Source organism: Serinus canaria, chromosome 6 (genome assembly GCF_022539315.1).
Source record: "Serinus canaria isolate serCan28SL12 chromosome 6, serCan2020, whole genome shotgun sequence".
NCBI classification, from domain to species: domain Eukaryota; kingdom Metazoa; phylum Chordata; class Aves; order Passeriformes; family Fringillidae; genus Serinus; species Serinus canaria.
In genome coordinates this window covers 14,243,281-14,261,545 of record NC_066320.1, presented here as the reverse complement: position 1 = coordinate 14,261,545, position 18,265 = coordinate 14,243,281, and the positions used below count along the sequence as shown (strand labels likewise).

General features: G+C 37.9%; 1 protein-coding gene across 2 annotated transcripts in view; it reads left to right on the top strand.

Annotated features, from left to right (window-relative positions):
• ADK (adenosine kinase) overlaps nucleotides 1-18,265 on the top strand; it is a 266,784-nt gene that overhangs the window by 212,632 nt on the left and 35,887 nt on the right. For both annotated transcript variants that reach the window (XM_030241222.2, XM_030241223.2), the window contains exons 8-9: nucleotides 7,482-7,517; nucleotides 13,642-13,756. In XM_030241222.2, the coding sequence (XP_030097082.1) occupies nucleotides 7,482-7,517; nucleotides 13,642-13,756 (151 nt within the window). The remainder of the gene's footprint in view (nucleotides 1-7,481; nucleotides 7,518-13,641; nucleotides 13,757-18,265) is intronic.

The following is an 18,265-nucleotide window of genomic DNA, read 5'->3' as shown; positions in this document are numbered from 1 at the left end:
ACAAATAAAACTCTTATCTTCTAGCTATTAATTTTTTTTTCATTTTTATTATGTTCTTCTGATTTAATGATATTTAAGGAAGGGGTGTCTTTTTTTCTTCTTTCTCGCTTCTCATGATCATGCATTTATTTTCAAGGTAGAAACAGAGATATTTGTATAGAGAAATGGTGTAAACAAGTATTGTTCTCTAATTTGGTTCTTGTAATATGTGAGGAGAGAGACACATACAGAGTCATAAGAAGTTCAGTTCTTTACATAAGGATGTAAGATAGAGATGTAAGTAACAGCACTTTATCCATCGTAAAATTTCAAAATGGCTCAGAGGCACATCCCTGCTGCAGCCGTTGCAGACCCTGTAATGGCATTAAGCTCTGACTCAGGGTGATTCTTTCCACAGAAGATTCTGGCAGGAACTATAGTTCTGGTAGTAACCTGAATAGGAGAATAAATAGCTTGAATATTAATGAATTGTACGTGATACAAACACTCCGGTGAACCCAAGCAGGACAGGAAATATGTTTCTTTCTCAATTCTTTTCACACTAGGCTTTTTCAGACAAAACCTTATGGTACTCTGCCAGAACCCCCTCTGAAAACTACAACTTTAACCCCATATGGTATTTATACTTATTCTGATTATTCACTTGAACTGATTCTTATTATTTTATATTTTCAGCTACCGGGTGAAGGCAGTGTGCATATATTTGCCAGTGTCTTTAGTATTTCTGGAGCAAGCTGAAATGTTTTTTTAGAATATGATATGAATTCTCACTATCTATCCTTCATGGAAAAAAAAAATTGGGGTCTAGTACTGCTCATAAGAAAAGGAAAGTGGGGTAAAAAAACCTTCAGTGTTCCTTTATGATAATCTGCCCATCCAATTGATGCCAGCTGTGTTTTTTCCAGTAATAACCAGGGAGGGGCGGATACTTGCTGGTTTTCAGTGTTGATTCTCAAACTGTGTGCAGGGTCTGTCCATTCTCTAACCACTTTCACTGGGCTTCTCTGAAACATGAACAGATTTACACTACTGACTGAATCAAGGATTAGGCCTCTGTGTTGTCAAACAAAACTAATATTGAAGCATTACATCCGTGTAGCACATCCCCACGTGTATCGCAAACTTTCTCAGCTGTAGCAGAATTTCACCACGTGCTTCAGAAAATATACTGGGTGGTTCTTTTGTCTTCTGTTCTCAAACTCTTAATATTGACCCCTATTAAAGCAACTATCTCTGAGGAAAAGAAAAAAAAAAGGAAAAAAAAAAAGCATGAAATTACATTTACCTTTGAGCCCTTAATGCCTTTATATATGGCCATTTTTAAATAAAGGCATATGAGGTTGTATTCCTTTACATGGTGAAATGTAGTAATAGTTGACCTTAGAGTAATGCCTGCCTAAATCCAACTACAATGACATAACAAGCTGGATAGGACTATCTACAGTGTTTTGAGTAACCACTGATAGCTCTTTAGCACTGATTGAAGATGAACACGTGTACCTTACCACTAACTACAATAAATGTACTGTTGACACTAAAGGTTAGTGGTCCCGCTGGAACTGTGTCCTGTACACTTTTCATCCATTCATTTTAAGTAGCAGAATAATAGCAGCCGCTTGTTGAAATCATGTTTTCAACTGATCAGCAGAGTCTTTAGTGGAATCTACCTCTAATTCCTTAGGGAGGTCATGATTATCATTACCACAGCTTTGACATCACCCCTATTTGCATCGCATAAAAGTACTTGCAGTTCTTGTATGCTGTTAATTCACCATGTTAAGAACTGTGGATTTGCTGTGATAGCTCTCTGTGTGTGTATGTATATGAATTTATTACTTTCCTAGAATTGGGACAGGGAATAAAATCAGATTTACCTCAGTCTGGCTTTGTGAATCATATACAGGAAAAAGTGGTATAAAGACAGATGATAGTGCTGCACATTCATGGGCTGCATTAAATACCTGATGGTCTGATAGAGCACCCCACCAACTCTGCCATGAAGATAGTGGATGTATTTATGACATCTTTGTTATAATTCAAAGGCAGCAATTGAAAATCCATTGTCCTCTCTGTGCCTTCAGTCCCATTTCCAGGATCATATTTAGTATAAACTGGCCTGAAGCTTGAAGAGTAGAAAACATGGTATGGCACAGCTCACTAGGTCTCTTTCTTAAAAACTAGTTGATCTTCTGCACTGTGACAAGTTTTTTAGGAAGGAAATACCAAAAAGAGGGCACATGGTAATTCATTCTTCATTACTTATCTTCCAAGGAAATAAGAAGGAAGATTTTAACAAAAGAGTATCTTTTTTTTTGGCTCATACTCAGATTTACAGGGTACAACAGATGCCACTGAAATCAGAGGCTCTCAGTACCTATGATATATAAAACAAGCATATACCTCTAGAAACACAGAATGTACAAGAAACCTCTTTGTTAGGGATGGAAAAAGATGGTAGAAGGGACAGACAGAAGGACAAATGCACCTACTTAAAGGAAGGTGAACTATGAGTCTCAGTAGTTACAATAAAGACTCATGTCTGTAGTGCAGAGAGACAAATAATCCTTTTTTTTTTTTTTTTTTTTACAAGTTTGCTGTCGTTTAGGAAACCATGTATAAAAATTTTTGTTTCAGAAATATGAATCTTCAGCATCTACCTCTAAGAAAGGAGATTATCAGTCTAAGCCAACCTTGATTATTTGAGTCTGTCTTCTACAGAATGAAGTTGAAGATATCAGTGGACATCAGTTCTACAAAAATAACCCCTGGACCTTAATTTGTTTATTTCAATTGTCACCCATTCCTTTTGGAGAGCAGGGTTTTAATGTTACATTTGTGAAAGTAACTTTGTTGCCACAAGCAGTACAATCTGTAGGAAAGCAAGGGAGGATACAAAGAACACAACTTTACACCAGGATTCCAGATGAACTCAGGAGTGGGATGAACGGTAGGAAATGATTATACTGAAGAAAAAGGGAATTACCTGAGCAAGAAAATCATAGTATTCAGTGTATTTAAGGAAACAATGTAAATAGAAGAAAACTAAGAAGCCATACTTCTGAAATGTAAGAAAGGAAGAAAATGTTAAAGAGTAATTTTTAGAAGATTTTAGTGGTCTAGAAAGGCTTGTAAGGTACAGTGTTGGAAGTGCTAGTCAAATTAAAATCAAGCATAGTTGTTACCAGTAGGAATTGTCCCATCAAATGCTGACACAAAGTATATGGTACTCAAGGTCAGTTATTATTTCTCATTGAGTGAGTTTGCTTTTTTATTTCTTTTTGTTGTTATGCACTCTGCTCTGCACTGGGTTGCAAGGACCTTCCTCTGCAGTTCCACATGCTCTGTGTGTGTGCAGGCTTGAGGTTGCATTGATTCAAGGGCTGGGCTGAGCCCTCTGCATCACAGACTTGCTGTGCAGAGAAAAGAGGATGGTATTCCTGGAAATGTGAATAGGTATATTTTGGGCAAGTCAGGAAGTTTACAGATAATGAAATAGGAACTCCCTCAAAACCTGTCAGTAATCTCCCAAATAAAAACAGTAAATCCAGGGGGTAGTACTGTAATATGTGAGTTGAGGTTATTCTGTGAGATATTTTCCCTACCAGAAGGATGGCAGGGGAGGGATTATCTTCAGCATCCCCTGCATTTGCTTTTTTGTGCAATTATGGGAAATGCATTCAGTGTGCAAGGGTATCATTGCTGTCCTGCTGTTTTATCATTTCTTTATGAGATAATGTTGATTTCAGCAATGAAATGCAAATTTAGTTTTCAGTGCTCTCTTTTTTTCCATACAAAGGTTAAAATGCATATTGTAGATAATAATGTTGCTGGTGTTTTTGAAACAGCCTTTGTCAGCTAATTTTGGCAATACATGGTTTCAAAGGCCGTTCAGTGCAATTGTGTGAGTTTTATGTTGGCCTACATGATTTAATTTTAACCCACTATGCATATTGTTACTATTTTGGCTGTAATTTGATCAAGTAATCATAAAATTTTGCTACCAACAAAAAAAAATTGGATGTGTCAAGAATATTCAATATATGGTGGGCCTTCTGTGTCTCATGGCAAACTGAACATGCAATTATTGAAGTTGAGCCATTTTAACTCTATAATCATAAAAGTATTCTAACACAGGGGGCTAGCATAGGATTATGTGTTACTCCTAAGATTGCAGAGGCTGATGGATTCTGTGTTTGGTGGGTATGTTTCTGTTTACTTATAAACAAATAGTTTGTACTGCCTCTGATAAAAGGGCTCAGGATTTTAACAAGTCCCGTTAAAATTAGCCTGTGTGTAGATTGTAAACAGTTCCTTTTACTGAGTGCTGGGGCTCAGACAGCAATAAAATAAGTGCAAGAATGGAAATAGTTTTCAGCTGGGACTCCAACAGCAGTAAAATACATGCAAGAATGGAAATAGTTTTCAGCTAGCAAGCAAATTCTAACATAACAGCAAGGGCAGCACTGACGGAAGTTGTCTTTTTTATTGTTATCTCCTTAATTAATCTCGCTTTCCTGTGTAAACTGCTCACTATTGCGTAAAGAGAGGGTGTGTGTTAACTTTGGTGACATTGTGTTACTCCCATTAAGTGGCATTGCACACAGGTTTCGTCAGCTTGAGCAACTTAGGATTTTTTTCCCCCAAACAGCATGAGCCAAATGACATTTCACAACTGAAAACAAATCTAATTTATACTTTAGGTGGTGCAACAATAAATTTGCTGTCACAGTTAGTAAAAAGGTTATATAGAAAAAGGAGTGTGAGTTTTTAATACATTTAGTATGAAACAGCGATAAGGCGGGGAGAGGGTTTTAGGAAATGTTCTATAGGCAGTAACAGAAAACAGCTCTGAAAATGCTGAGTTGGAGTAATGAATGAATAATGTGTAAAGTTTATCAAAACTGAAAGAAGTCCTGATGTGAAATGAAGCCTCCCAAGAAAATTCTGTTCTGTCGCTGTTTTGCTCTGCTGTTGTCGCATGTCACGCATGAATGAAAATGCTGCATTCTCTGGGGAGCAGTAAAGCTTCTGTGTGGGTTGTTTATTTCCTTAATCCCTCCTTCTTCGTGATTTTCAGTGTCAGATATAAAATGGAAAGCCTGTAAATATAGTGATTATCATACTGATTATCACCTGCACCAGGGAACGCCCCGGCTGGCCGCTGTAACCCAAGCAGTCTCCACATGTTACATCCACTTAGACTTTAACCTGACTACTTTATTAGAGACGTGAAGCTCAGTATGAGGTGCCCTAGGGCTGCACAGATGGGTTCTGCTTGTTTCCTGTTCTCACTGTTATTGTGAATAGATACTAAAAGGTTCTCATCGCTTTTATCTGGTTAATTTACTTTGAACTGTCCCTGGCAATCAGAGCCTGCCTCACATTTCTCAGCGTTTCACAAGCACTAAACTCTACAGTCCAAATGTGTGTTTTGAGCTTTATTAATTTTTTTTACAGGGAAGACCTTAATTCTTAAAGGGATCTCATTCTGAGAGAGGCTGGTTTTTAGGGGATTGTAGGCACAATCCTTACTGAAATAAGCTGCTCAGGAGTCATTTTTGATGTTCTGTTGATAGGAGAGAAGAAAATTAAGATTGCTGTTGTTCTATGGCATGCTCAGGCACCCTTAGATTAGAGGTCAACTGCAGGAAAATCTATGATTTTATGCTGGCTGCCATTTTTCATGTAGCTGGGCAGCAGACCAGGCTAAAAGATGACGCTCTTACAGGGGAATCTGAAGATGAGATACTTTTTAACAAATGTGCAGTCATTTATCCTTTCTTGTGGAAGGGCCAGGTCTTCCAAAACACATGTGCTATGCATGGGTTCCCCAGTACAGAAAATTGAGATGAATTCTCTCAAAGTCTCCCACACAAGAAAGCACCACTTCACTGGAACAGTTTTTATTTCATGTACTGGTGTCCAATTTCCTGGCCAGACAATAGTTTAACACAGATGTTAATGTCCTGCTGGATTGGGATTTTAAAGAAATCCCTTAGGACAGATCAGTGTAGCTTCCGATTTCAATTGCATGACCAAAAACCTGAGGTTAAAGAAATTATTAGGCTACAAGACATAATTTTTAGTCAATTTTCTTATTCTCTTCCCCCTTATCGCTCCTTTATTTCTCTTATTTTATTTTTTCTTCTGTGTCACGGTCCCATTTGAGGCTTTCTTGATTGTGTTGCAGTTCATTGTGAGTGCATCACTACAGAGTGGAAGCTTGCAAGGCTCCTTTTTTCATACGAGCATAGGCTTTGTTAATCACATGCTGGTTTAGGAAAACACTGCATGATATCTTTGAACCCTACACTCCTTCTTGACAGCCAGGCTAGCAAATGTCATTGACTGTGTGATGTACAAGAAGGGATTCAATTGTAAGTAAATTGTCAAAGTGGCTAACCTTGCCCGCACCCAATTGTCAGGACCATGATTCAGTTTTTCTGTCAACATCAGCTAAGGGTAACCCGGTCAGCCTTATGTTTCTGCAGTGAAGCAGCCTGAGGAGTTGTGCTTTTCAGCTTATCACATTTTATTAACCTCAACTTACTGTTGTTGTAATCAATTGTGCCCACTTCAAATTCTTCTATTGCCCCCAAATTGACAGATCATGTGGGTCCACAACTATGTGTTTTCTGAAGCACTAAAACCTCTCCTAGGCACACTGGATTGGTTTGGCACAGTATTATTTCTGTTTAGTTAGATCGACTCACCATTTTGGCTCGAGATTATCCCTCTATTAATATTACTTGGCAAAGATAATCTGGAAGAATGCAAGTTAAAACAAAGACCTCAAGAGTTTTTTGCAGTATTTCCAATGTTAAGATAGAAAGTAAGAAAGGAAAAAACATTGCTATTGTCTTCCATTCCCTTGCCTTTATTTCAAAACAGATTTTTAGTTGCACCAATTAATATAAATAAGACATGAGGACATACTGATACCATGACGTTTCCTCTGTTCTTTCAGGAAAAGAACATAGTTAAATTGCTTAAAGCAGTGATTAAGATGTCAGAATATTTTTAAATGTTCATCTGATTCTACCACAAGGGTCTGAACACATTTAGTGATCCTGATTTTTTAATGCTCTGTAGATGACAAATGATTTTTTTTAAGTGGCTTGATAGTATGTATACCATGAAGTGCCGTTCATAAATGGAGATATGATATGATTTCAATTAAAAATATGTCTGAGGGATGTTTCCTAGTTCAAGTCCTATCTGCAGAAGTAACTTTCCTCTCTTGGAAAAAAAACATATTGTACCTTCTTTATTTGAACTTGTGAAATGTGTTGACATTGTACTGTTGTTGGGCTTGAGGGAAGAGGGAGAAGCTTTTGGTGCGACTATCAGAATTGAACAACTGTATATGGCTATGCTGAGATAATCGTGTAAAAGGAAAACTGGCTGAATGAGTTTCAAAATGTGTTATTTCTTCATTATCTAGCACTTTATAATTAACTGTTCTTTTTTTATTATTTCAGGAAGCTGCCACTTTTGCTAGAGAGCAAGGCTTTGAGGTGAGTTAACCCACAATTGCACACTAAACAGATCCTAAAGGTTTTTTTCTTGCTGATAATGAAGTTCTTTTGGACAATGATTGATGTGCTATTATACTCTCCAAGCCTCGCAGCGGTTGCCATGGAAACTTGGCAGTCGTCATGGTTTCTTTGTTCTGCCAGCTCAGTGTTATGACGCACTCTGCTAGGTCTGCACCCAACATCGCCTACAGATGTTATTTATTGAATTTTGAAAAGCCTCTTGGGAAGCCGAGAGGTTGGGCACGGTTTCAAGCTGCCTCTGCAGATATGGGACCTGTCAGTTTGTTCAGTTAAAAAGCTACCTCATTAGCTGCATTACACTCCAGAAGGATTCACTGCTAAAGCAGTGGTGAAGCAACACTAAATAGTGAAATATAACACCGCTTAAATAACTTAAACCCTGCCATATGTGGATTATCATTATGCAAATGAATTTTAGAAAGGTTGTATATGAAATTGTTAGGTACTGATTAATGTAAACCATGCTTCTACAAACAGCTGCTTTTTAGAAAAGGTAGTGTGGAAATTGTTTCAAAACATATTCGAGTCGGTGTTTTCCATCCAAGCTCTAAAAATGTCTGATCCTCTACTTTCTTGAAGTAAATACTGTTGATTTTACAGTGATTTTCAGAGCTTTTGATTTCATCTTTTCAAGATATTTATTTGGCTAGTACCTCCCATTGGCTACATTCAGATAGCTTAATCTGCAGAACCATCAGCTATTGGTCTCTAACCAATTCAAACAGGCAGTTTTTAAATACTATAATTAATGTGACAAGGCTTGTGCTAATTTTGCAGATAGTAAGTGATCTTACTGAAATCTAAACAGCAGAACCGAACACACATAAATCCCTTTACATGTTGCTTTTCCACTGGAATTAGACCCACCTTAATTGATTTGTTTGCAGTGTAAAAGAACAGAAAGGAGTTTGACTGCTCAACACCCATTTTGCATAAATAATAGAAGCCGCGCAATTCAAACCACACCGCTTACAGAGTGTGCCACTTCTGTGTGTGATTGGTTGCATAGAAAAAAAGAGGGAAAGACTGACAGCTTTTGTTCTACAATTTAGATTTCTTTAGAACCATACGCCAGCAGGTACATCAATGCCATCACTGTTTTAGCTATTAAAACTGTGGGCTGTCCCATTTCATTTTATGTTTCCCAAATTCACGTGGCTGCTTTGTAGAAATCAAGACTTTTTATCACTGTCAATTTTCATTTGTATAATCTGTATTGTTAGGCATAAAAATACACTTTGAGTTTATGCTAATGAATGAATTTCACAGATGCCTCCAAAATATGAAGCATAAGATATTATTGGTACCCTCTGGTAGCTAGACAATAAAAAGAAAGGAAGTAGTGTATTAAGTCTACCCATTCTATATTTTTATTGCCCCCTTGAGCTAAAGACTTTGAATGTGCCTGGTTTAAATTCAGCTCTAGTGACAAACTGCTTTTGCTGCTGTCTGCTAACTACCATCATATTAACCTTTCCATTAGTGCATGCTTAGAGATTTTAGCACAGTTCCTCCTGAACATCCTAAATCTGCCACATTTGATTACAGCATATCAGTAAAGTGCACAATGATTATGATCTTATCTCTTATTACTCCCTTGCTTGGCAACGATTCACATGTCAAGTTTGCTGACAGAGATGAGTAAAACTTGATAGTGTCCACAGTTTTGTTTTCCTATTGTGATGTGGAGGCCAAAAAAAAAAAATCACACTGATAATAAAGCTTCTTATGAAAAACTTGAAAAGCTTCAATTAGCCTTTCAATTAAAACTATGAAAAATTCCCAGCAACTCTCAAAAGCTTGATTTTTATATTGAGAATAGAAAACTGGTAAAGCATGGCAAATTATAGGAAAAGACTTGATTGACCAGGGCAAAAATCAAGAGGATGTTTTTCATAGAAGTGATTAAAAGTTGCTGGTGGCTGCATTTGCATTGCCACCTGGAAAGACCATTATTTTTTCATTAGAAATCTTTTAGCATAGAAAATCAGTTGGTGACCAGCTTCTTTTGTTTAGTTGCTTGTTTGTTTATGTTTTTTTTTGTTCTACCTCACAGTAATTCCAACAGTTTTGTATACTAACTTCATCTTTTACACATGAAATGAGTTCAGTGTATCTGAAACAGTTTTGGGGGGAAAAAAGAAGTTACAATTAAGAGAATTCAGCAAAATAGACACCTTTTCTGAAGAAATGAAATCTTGTTATTTCATCTTGTTATTTCATAGAGGTGAGAGAAAACACCTCTATGACACAAATCTGTTTATTTCTTTGTAAGGGAAATTCCATTCAAAAGAATTTTAATTTTTATGCTGCACCATTCTCACAGTTAGTTTACCATTTTACTTTGCTGAAACACAAAATATTTTTGTAAAATCAGTCATGATATTTGAAGACCATTATTTCCTTCACTTTATCCCCTGACCAACACTTATCTGTAATAATCAAAAATAGGACATTACTTCTGATGTTGTCTCTTCCTGAGCATCACTGTGAGGTTGGGGTTTTTCTGTGAATTTCATGTTCTATGGCATTTTTTAACTCTATATATATACATATATATGTCTATGCATGTATATATATAGTGTATATGTATACACATACTATATATTTTGATGACATTTCTAATAATTTTCAAATAACAAAGGCTTATGAGGTTTTGCTTTTACATAAAAGTAACTTCCTGTTTCTTCTACATAGGTGTGTTAGGAAAACAAAATACTACTTTAAGCATAAATTTTAGGGTTCATTTCTGTCTGTCCACCCAAGAAATAAACTGAAATGAATGGGACAGTAAATATCTAAAGGATTAGTAGCAGCTGCCATGCAAAATAACTTTTGTTGTTAGAGTTCTCCTCTAAGTCCATATTCATTGGGGAACCATATTAGAAAGAGTTTTGTTGCCCTGGACCAGCTTTAGGTCTTTAGGTTAATGAGGTACACTGCACAAGTGCACTGTTCTGGAAGGATTTATGCCTGTTTAGGTCAGGAGTGTGGCAGTCCCAGCTATTGGGGATCAGTTCAGAGGCAGGACTCAGAAGCCACGGTTTGGTGGCAGTTCTGGCTGGATGCAGTTTGGCACATGCCCTGGGATACCTGGCATGCTGCTGCTTCACCTGCCTCTATCCCACTTACCTGCTGCCATGAGTGCCACCTGTGAGGTTCTTCAGGTGCAGCATCAACAGGCAAATCATGCTGACATTTGTATGTCAGCTTTGTTAAATCAGATCCAAGTATATAAGTGGGTATGTGGGAGTATCCTGTGAATTTGGGGAGTGTGTAGAGGCTTTAGGACCACAAGGCACTGCAGTCTGATCATTCAGCCATGTCCAGAGGCACAGGACATGTACAAAAAACTCAGTAAATGGGCAGGTAAAAATCACTGCAAAACCAGTATTATACATTCTGGCTATTTATTCTGAACAGAAATCAGAGATGGCAACATTTGATGATATTTGCCTGACAACAAAATGAGAGGCATTAGTACCTCTGCAGTCTTCAGCTGTAAATAGTCACATATTCAAAAATGTCACAATTGTACCTTCAAAAAAAACCTGTGCAAAAGTTAAAGCCTCCTCATCACCCACATGGAAGCTCTATTTTATTCTCTTCCTTTGAAAAAAATTAGTACAGGAAGTAATTTTGGTGAAAAATGGCGAAGTTACTTTTCACAGAAGATATTATTCAGCTGTTTCTAAAGTGCAAAATCAGAAGTGTCCAAACCTCTCTGTCTTGAAATTCCTGCTTTTTGAAAAAATTACCTTTTTGACCTAAATACTTTCCTTCTACTGTTACATGCTTATGATATATTTAATTTTTCCTGAAAACATATGTGCTTTTTACTTTTTTTCCCTGTCTACATTATTTCATCCTTACCATCACTCTTCACAATCTCTTTCCTCAGGTCCTCTTTTCTCCATCTAAGTTAATCTTTATTCTTCCTTAAGCTGAAGAAATCATCTCTTGATCATGCCATTTTCTCCTATTATAACTTCATAATTTTCCTTTTAAAATTCATCATGCCCATAAATACACTGTACAAATATTTTCAAGCGCTTTGATTTCTGTGCCTGCTTTACTCCACTGAAAATGTGCCTAATAAAGTCACTAGTAGCCACTTCCTACTTAGCAAAAACTAAACTCCTCTCCCCTGTTTCCTTTGATCTTCATGATGTTTTATTGCAATTTCAAGTTTGTGGATCTCTTCATTACCAAGGCCTGAAGTAGCTCAGAATTGAGGTTAACCTTCCTGTGGCAAGGCTTTGGCAAGCCTGTGTATTACCAGGCTGAGGGCTGCATTCTCCATCCATCTCATATTCAACAGCTTGTGCCACCAGCTGATACCTGATGTTCATAAACCTCTTAAAAAAACATTTCAAAACAGAGGAGCAATTTAATTTTTTTTCTCTGGCACTTGAAGAGACTCCTTGCCTTCTGAGAATTAGTGGGAAGATGGCCCCTGTTACTGTCCTCAGTTTTTCTCTTCTCTGGTAGCAGACATTACCTTCTAAAAGCTTTATTAGTTGTCTAAGCAGGAGGAAGGAGGAAATAACACAAGTGACAGTATCAGATATGGAAATGAAAAGTAGGAGAGAATTTTAAAAAGAGGTGAGGAGACCAATAAATAAAGGGAAACTATTTTCATGTTTGCCAAACGTGTATAAAGCAATGGGTTCACTGACTACCCAAAGTTAGGGAAGAAATTAGAGGGAGGCTGAAAGTGTTGCAGAAAAGGTATTTTCACATAAAGGGTTGCTGGTAAATATATTAAGCCAGGCATATTCTCTGTCTGTAATAGTAAGCATATCAAGAAGTGAGTTTGGATTCATAACAAACAGAACACAAAGCAATGCACAAAGTATTATGTTTTCATATATTCAAGGCTAGGCCATTGCTATGTTTCACCACAGTTCCTTGTACAAAGAAGAAACTGGGAAAAAAATACAGCTTTATTTAACACAGATGTTAACAAAGTGGGACACAGTAAATAGCACAGTGAATAGTTACAGTAATACATACTCCATTCCTAATGTTAGAAAAATAAAAGAAAAAACTTTATATATCAATTATGGCAAGAAATAGATTACACCAAAGTTAATTTGTAGAACTTACTGACTCGAGTTAGAACTCTGAGAACAAAAGTTTCCCATATAGCATTATAAAAGGGTTTGATGCTAATACAAATAACAGAAATACCTATTATAGATCAACTTGAAAGCCAAGTCAATTAGAAAATGAAACCCTTTTGTTTCAGATGGAAGGGCAATGGTGAGAATAGAAACTATAATGTTCTAATGACAAGTGGTGTTGTTAGAGTTTACTGCATGAATTTAAACATTCCAAACTTGTTGATGTGTAAGACACTGGATGAATGAGAAGTTTGGTTCAGTCTGCCAGGTTCTCTGCTCCTACCTACATGCAGAATGAAGTACAATATCCTCTTAAAGCAAGGATTTCTGAAACTTTTGCAGGTGAGCCTTCCTTCAGAAAATGTGTCGTGTTCTGTGCCCCGCTGAATATACCTTTTGCCCTTTGCTTCCCTGCATCTCAGTTATGCAACCAGCTGGTGGGAGCTGGGCTGCACACCCTCTCAGGGGCACAGTGTACAGTTTGCTTGGTGGGATCAGTTACTGTAGGGCAGTTAGAGAAAGTATTTGTAAGTGTGCTGAAGTCAGAGGTGTGACTGTAGTATAAAACCTGGCTAAATTGGATGAAAACCAGGCTCGGAGTCTATCCAAAGTACTCTCTTACCAATTTTATTTTTAATTTTATGATAGGTATGGTTAGAATCCAGTCAGCAGCAGAGAAATCCACTAATTGCTCATTAAGAAATGCTCTGTAATTCCTTTGTTAGCTTTGCAGTGGTTGGAATAGCTGAACTATCATTATCAAGATTAAAAACAATAGTTTCATAGTACTACATAAGCCCTTAGGAGAATGCCCTTTTTCCTTTTAAAAATCTTCCTCTACTGACAGTAAAGTCTATTTTATACCTAGCTGTAAGAAAATAAATCTTTGATCTGCTAATAAAGTTCCCACCACTCCAGTGTGCTGTAACAAGAATTTTCTTTCTCTCTCATAATAGACTGAAGACATTAAAGAGATAGCCCGGAAGACACAAGCCCTGCCGAAGGTGAACACTAAAAGGCAGAGAATTGTAGTCTTCACCCAAGGCAAGGATGACACTGTATTGGCTACAGGTATGTTTTTCAAATCTCCATTGTCACTCACAGTAAATATTCCAGCTAATCAATTACAAGTTGAGGTTTTACAATTTTCAAATGATAGTCAGAACATTTGCCTTTTGATGTTACCCCGTGTTTTTCATCTTTTATGCTTTTAATTGTTTCGAGTGTCTGAATTTAAGAAGCTATTATTTCACAAGAATGCCTGAGAATTTAGTTCTGAACATTTTTATAACACAGATTTAAAATATTGATGCAGTTGGTTTTACTCAGATTTTTATGACTTGAGATTTTATCTGTGTAGCCATCTTTGCTGCAAACAAGAATATACTGTGCCTGCTGAGAACAGCTGTGCAACAGTGTAGTATATTTAAACATTTGCAAAGAGGAGGAAGTGAAATCCAGTACTAAGTGAATTTCCAGGCTTTTTTTGCTTTGAGCAGAAAGTCTCACTTTAGCTTTTCTCAGCCGTCTGCTCTTCAATTCTCAAAAGAGTACATGGGAAAAAGGTGTTCTAGCAGGATACAAGCAGTTTCTGCTGTCTAAATTGATGATGTACGACACACAGATTTAAGCATTATAAACATGACTGCCTACCTTTTGACAGTCTCTTTAATTCTGTCCACCTATGCTTCTAGACTAAATAAAGCTATTAAAAACATGTGCTGTGGCGAGCCATTTTAGTAGCTCATTCCTTCACAAGGTGAGTTATTAGGCTGGGCTGAATTCCTCCTTTGGAAATCAAGTGAAGTAGAGGAAGCTTTGCACCTGGGGGACTGGTGCTTACTCATACAATATTTGCCTCAAAATCAGAATTGGCTTCAGACTGTGGCTTCAGGGCTAGGCACTAAGCAGGTATGTCGCTGCTATAGAGATCATTCCTAGCAGCAGTTTGAATTATTTCTTCAACAGTTTGCTCCTTCCCCTGTTTTGTTAACTACAAACTGTTTTAAAGGGAATAGATACCAGTCACTGAGAGTTGGCTATGTGTATTGCACTGATGATGATGGAAGTGTTCCTTTCAGAAAGTTACTGCCTGTTGTGAATGGCCCATGTGGAGCCACTCCACTTGAGTATTGTACACTTGACTGAAAAATAGCAGCATAAAAATGTTTTTATACATGAGCTAGTAATAATGTAGTAAACCTAAATCTTATGTGTAACCCTCCTGTGCTCTTATTTAATTTTCTTTGAGTACTTTTTTTATTCTTCAAACTGGAGTTGTTAACAAATCCATTAATCCCTACTTTGATATTTTTACAACCGGGAGCTTATTTGAGGACTGACACTTGCTAATCTTAGCTGTTTGTTCACTATGCAATGAACTTAAATTAGAGAATGCACTTTATATGCATGATAAATGTGAGATGGATAGAGACTGTATGCAATGGTGTCAGCTACAAAAGCAAACATGATAAATGTTAAGGCAGTTTTGAGCCGTGGGATAAGCTATTCAGTGCACAAGCATAGCTGAATCTCTTTGCTATGTTGTTATTCATGGCAGCCAAATAAATGTCAATAATAAAAGAGAATTAAAGATTTTCATTTCCCAGAGGCAGTCCTCTAATACAGCTTGATCTTTCATTTCATTTGTAATTCGTTCTTGTGTCAGGATGCAATCATTTGCGAGGCTCTGTGTGTCATGTTAAGTCATTTAATAATGATTAAGAACATGAAAATGTTTGGCCTGTGGGGCAATTCTCGAAAGAGATACCAATTTGTTATTGTTTTCCCCCTTTTCCTTTGGTGTGGACCATCTTTTTCCCACCTCCTCACATTAAAATAATATTGAAAGAAGGAAAATGTGTCCCTTAGTTTAGCATATGATGATATCACAGAATGGCATAGAATGTTGCTTACACACTTATTTCAGAACTAACTAGATCTACACTTACTACCTGCTGTGGAATGTATAAAAGTTTCTAAATGATCTTCAAAATAATTACTACATTTAGGAGTTACCAGTATAAAATTATTATCTTTTTCCTAATGCACGGGAGTACGGTTTTTGAAAAATCAGGCTGTGTGTACTTGTTTATCTTGCCTTTCTGAGGGAACAGTAAAGTCCCAAAGAGCTTGTGCCTAGATTAAAATAGTATTTGCAAAGTCAGCTATGGATTTGGGTATGCTTGTTCATACCTTCTGCTGTATATTTGTCCAGGTTAACAATAATAAGAACAATGTGTTTGTTGTGTTGAACATATTTATGAAAAGACCTCGACAGATTGCAGAGAGACCTTGACAAATTAGAGAAATGGGCAATCACCAACTGTATGAAGTTTAACGAGGGCAAGTGCTGAATTCTGCACCTGGGATGGGGCAACCCTGGCTGTGTGTACAGACTGGGGAAGGAGGGGCTGGAGAGGCGCCCTGTGAAAAGGGACCCGAAGGTCCTGGCCAGTGGCAAGGTGGATATGAATCTGCAGTGCCCTGGCAACCAGGAGGGCCAGCCATGTCTGGCTAGGCTTAGGCTGTGCTCTGTGAAGAGTCACAGCCAGATGGCCACCCCCATCCTCTTTCCCTTTCCCCCTGCCCCATGCATGGCAAAATGAGACAGGCAGCACAGAGGCTGTGAGGACATCTGCAACAGAGCTCTGTTTGCTCTGTCAAAGGCTCTGTTAAGGATGTTCCAAGCCAAGGCAGCTGTGGGGTTGGGTTGCAAGAGGAGGGTGCACCTCTTTGAAGAGTTATATGTGTGTCAAATGAGGATCAGGTTATGGAAATAATAAGGGAACATACTTGGATACAGTTCTGGCTGGAAGGAGAGGAAATGAGATGGATAAGAGGGGTTGTTGCAGATTGCCAGGCCATTCATGAAGGGGCATAGAATGATACATGATGAAAATTTGACCTGGACTTTCTAGGGCAAGGTAGAGGTGTGTTGGATATGAAGAAGTGCAGATACAGCTGGTCATTACATGTGGAGAGGACTGTGGCAACAGTTCTTCATTCCTGAGAATGGAAGTATCAACAGGTATTTTAGGAGTGGAGCATAGGGCAGAAGGGCACAGCTTATTACCAAAAGAAAAGATTGACCAAACAGATTGGAAAATATTGTTCTTGCATATGAGAGAGAGAGCTTAGACTGAGACAGCTGAAAAAACACCTGCCTCCAAAAATCTGGCCTAGCCATACTGCAAAGATTTTGTCGTCTTATGAATTGCTGCAATTTATACAACATTGTTTTAATGTCAACCAAAAGTACTGGTGGCTTACCTCAAACAGACCACAAGCTCTAGGAAGTCAGGTATGGATTGACAGACAGCTTAGAGGTCCATGCAGCTGGAGCAGATCAATAAAACAGTAAGAAGCAAAAACTACATCAGCAGTCTCAATCTAAGCCTTTCCCATCTGTCAGTCCACTTTCTTTGGCTGTCGGAATTATTTGTGTTTTCAGAGGAAAAAATTCTCTGTCTTTATCCTGGAGTGCAATGGGTCTTTCTGCTGTCTGTTCATATCTGTTCCATCACAGTACTCCAGCCCCAAGGCCCCTTTTCTCTCCCCTTCCTTCCTGTTCACTGTCATTGCAAGGAAGAGGCAAGCTCAAATTCAAGCTGAGTATGATCAGTGTGTTTTAGAGGGAAGGAAAGGAGTGTTTAGGATTGGCATACAGGAGCTGTGACAGATGAAGTGTTGACTTAATCAACTGTCACCTTCTAAAAAGACTCCACTGAGCACAAGGAAATTATTGTGGTGTGAGGTTTCCCTCTCCATGCCATAGAACTCTAGAATGGTTTGGGTTGGAAGGAACTTTTAAAGGTCATCTAGTCCTACCCACCACAATGGGAAAGGACATCTTCAACTGGAACAAATTGCTCAAAGCCCTGTCCAGCCTGACCTTGAATATTTCCAGGGCTGGGAATATCTGCAACACCTTTGGGCAGCCAGCGATGCATTTTTTGGTGATGTTGAATTTTATCTTTTAACTGAAAAACTCGGAGGTGCTGGACATTCCCAGTGACCTTAAGAATGAGCACAGACAAAAAGATTGTAATTTTCTCTATCATTGATCCCCAACATAACTGAATTTTGATAAAACTCTTTTGGAAAAGCCAGCCTGTGAGAGACACCTGTGACAAAAGCTTTCAGCACAGAGGGTTATGCTTAGGGAAAGGGACTGGTAACTGTAAATGGATCTATGGACTTGCTCAAAAAAAGTTTATTTGACGAGCAGTATTGGGTTAATTTCTTATGTGGATGCTCCCCAGCTGTCCTGGGAAGTACTTGGTTTTCAAGACTCTGATCCCACTACCACAGCCTTGTTCCATGATATCCCTCTTAGCAGGCCTGAGATTCCAGATTTGACTGAGTTTTGAGGTTTGTCTAAGCTTATAGGATACATATCACATTTCAAGACTTTCTTCTATAACCACAAGAAATACTTAAGCAGAGAGAGCAGGAGAAGTTAATGAACATGTGCAGTCTCCTGATTTCAGCAGCTGAAGCTTTTAAGCAATGCACCAAAAATCACAAGCTCTGGTAGGAACATCTATGTCCTATCTATATGTGTGCTCTAATGTTTGT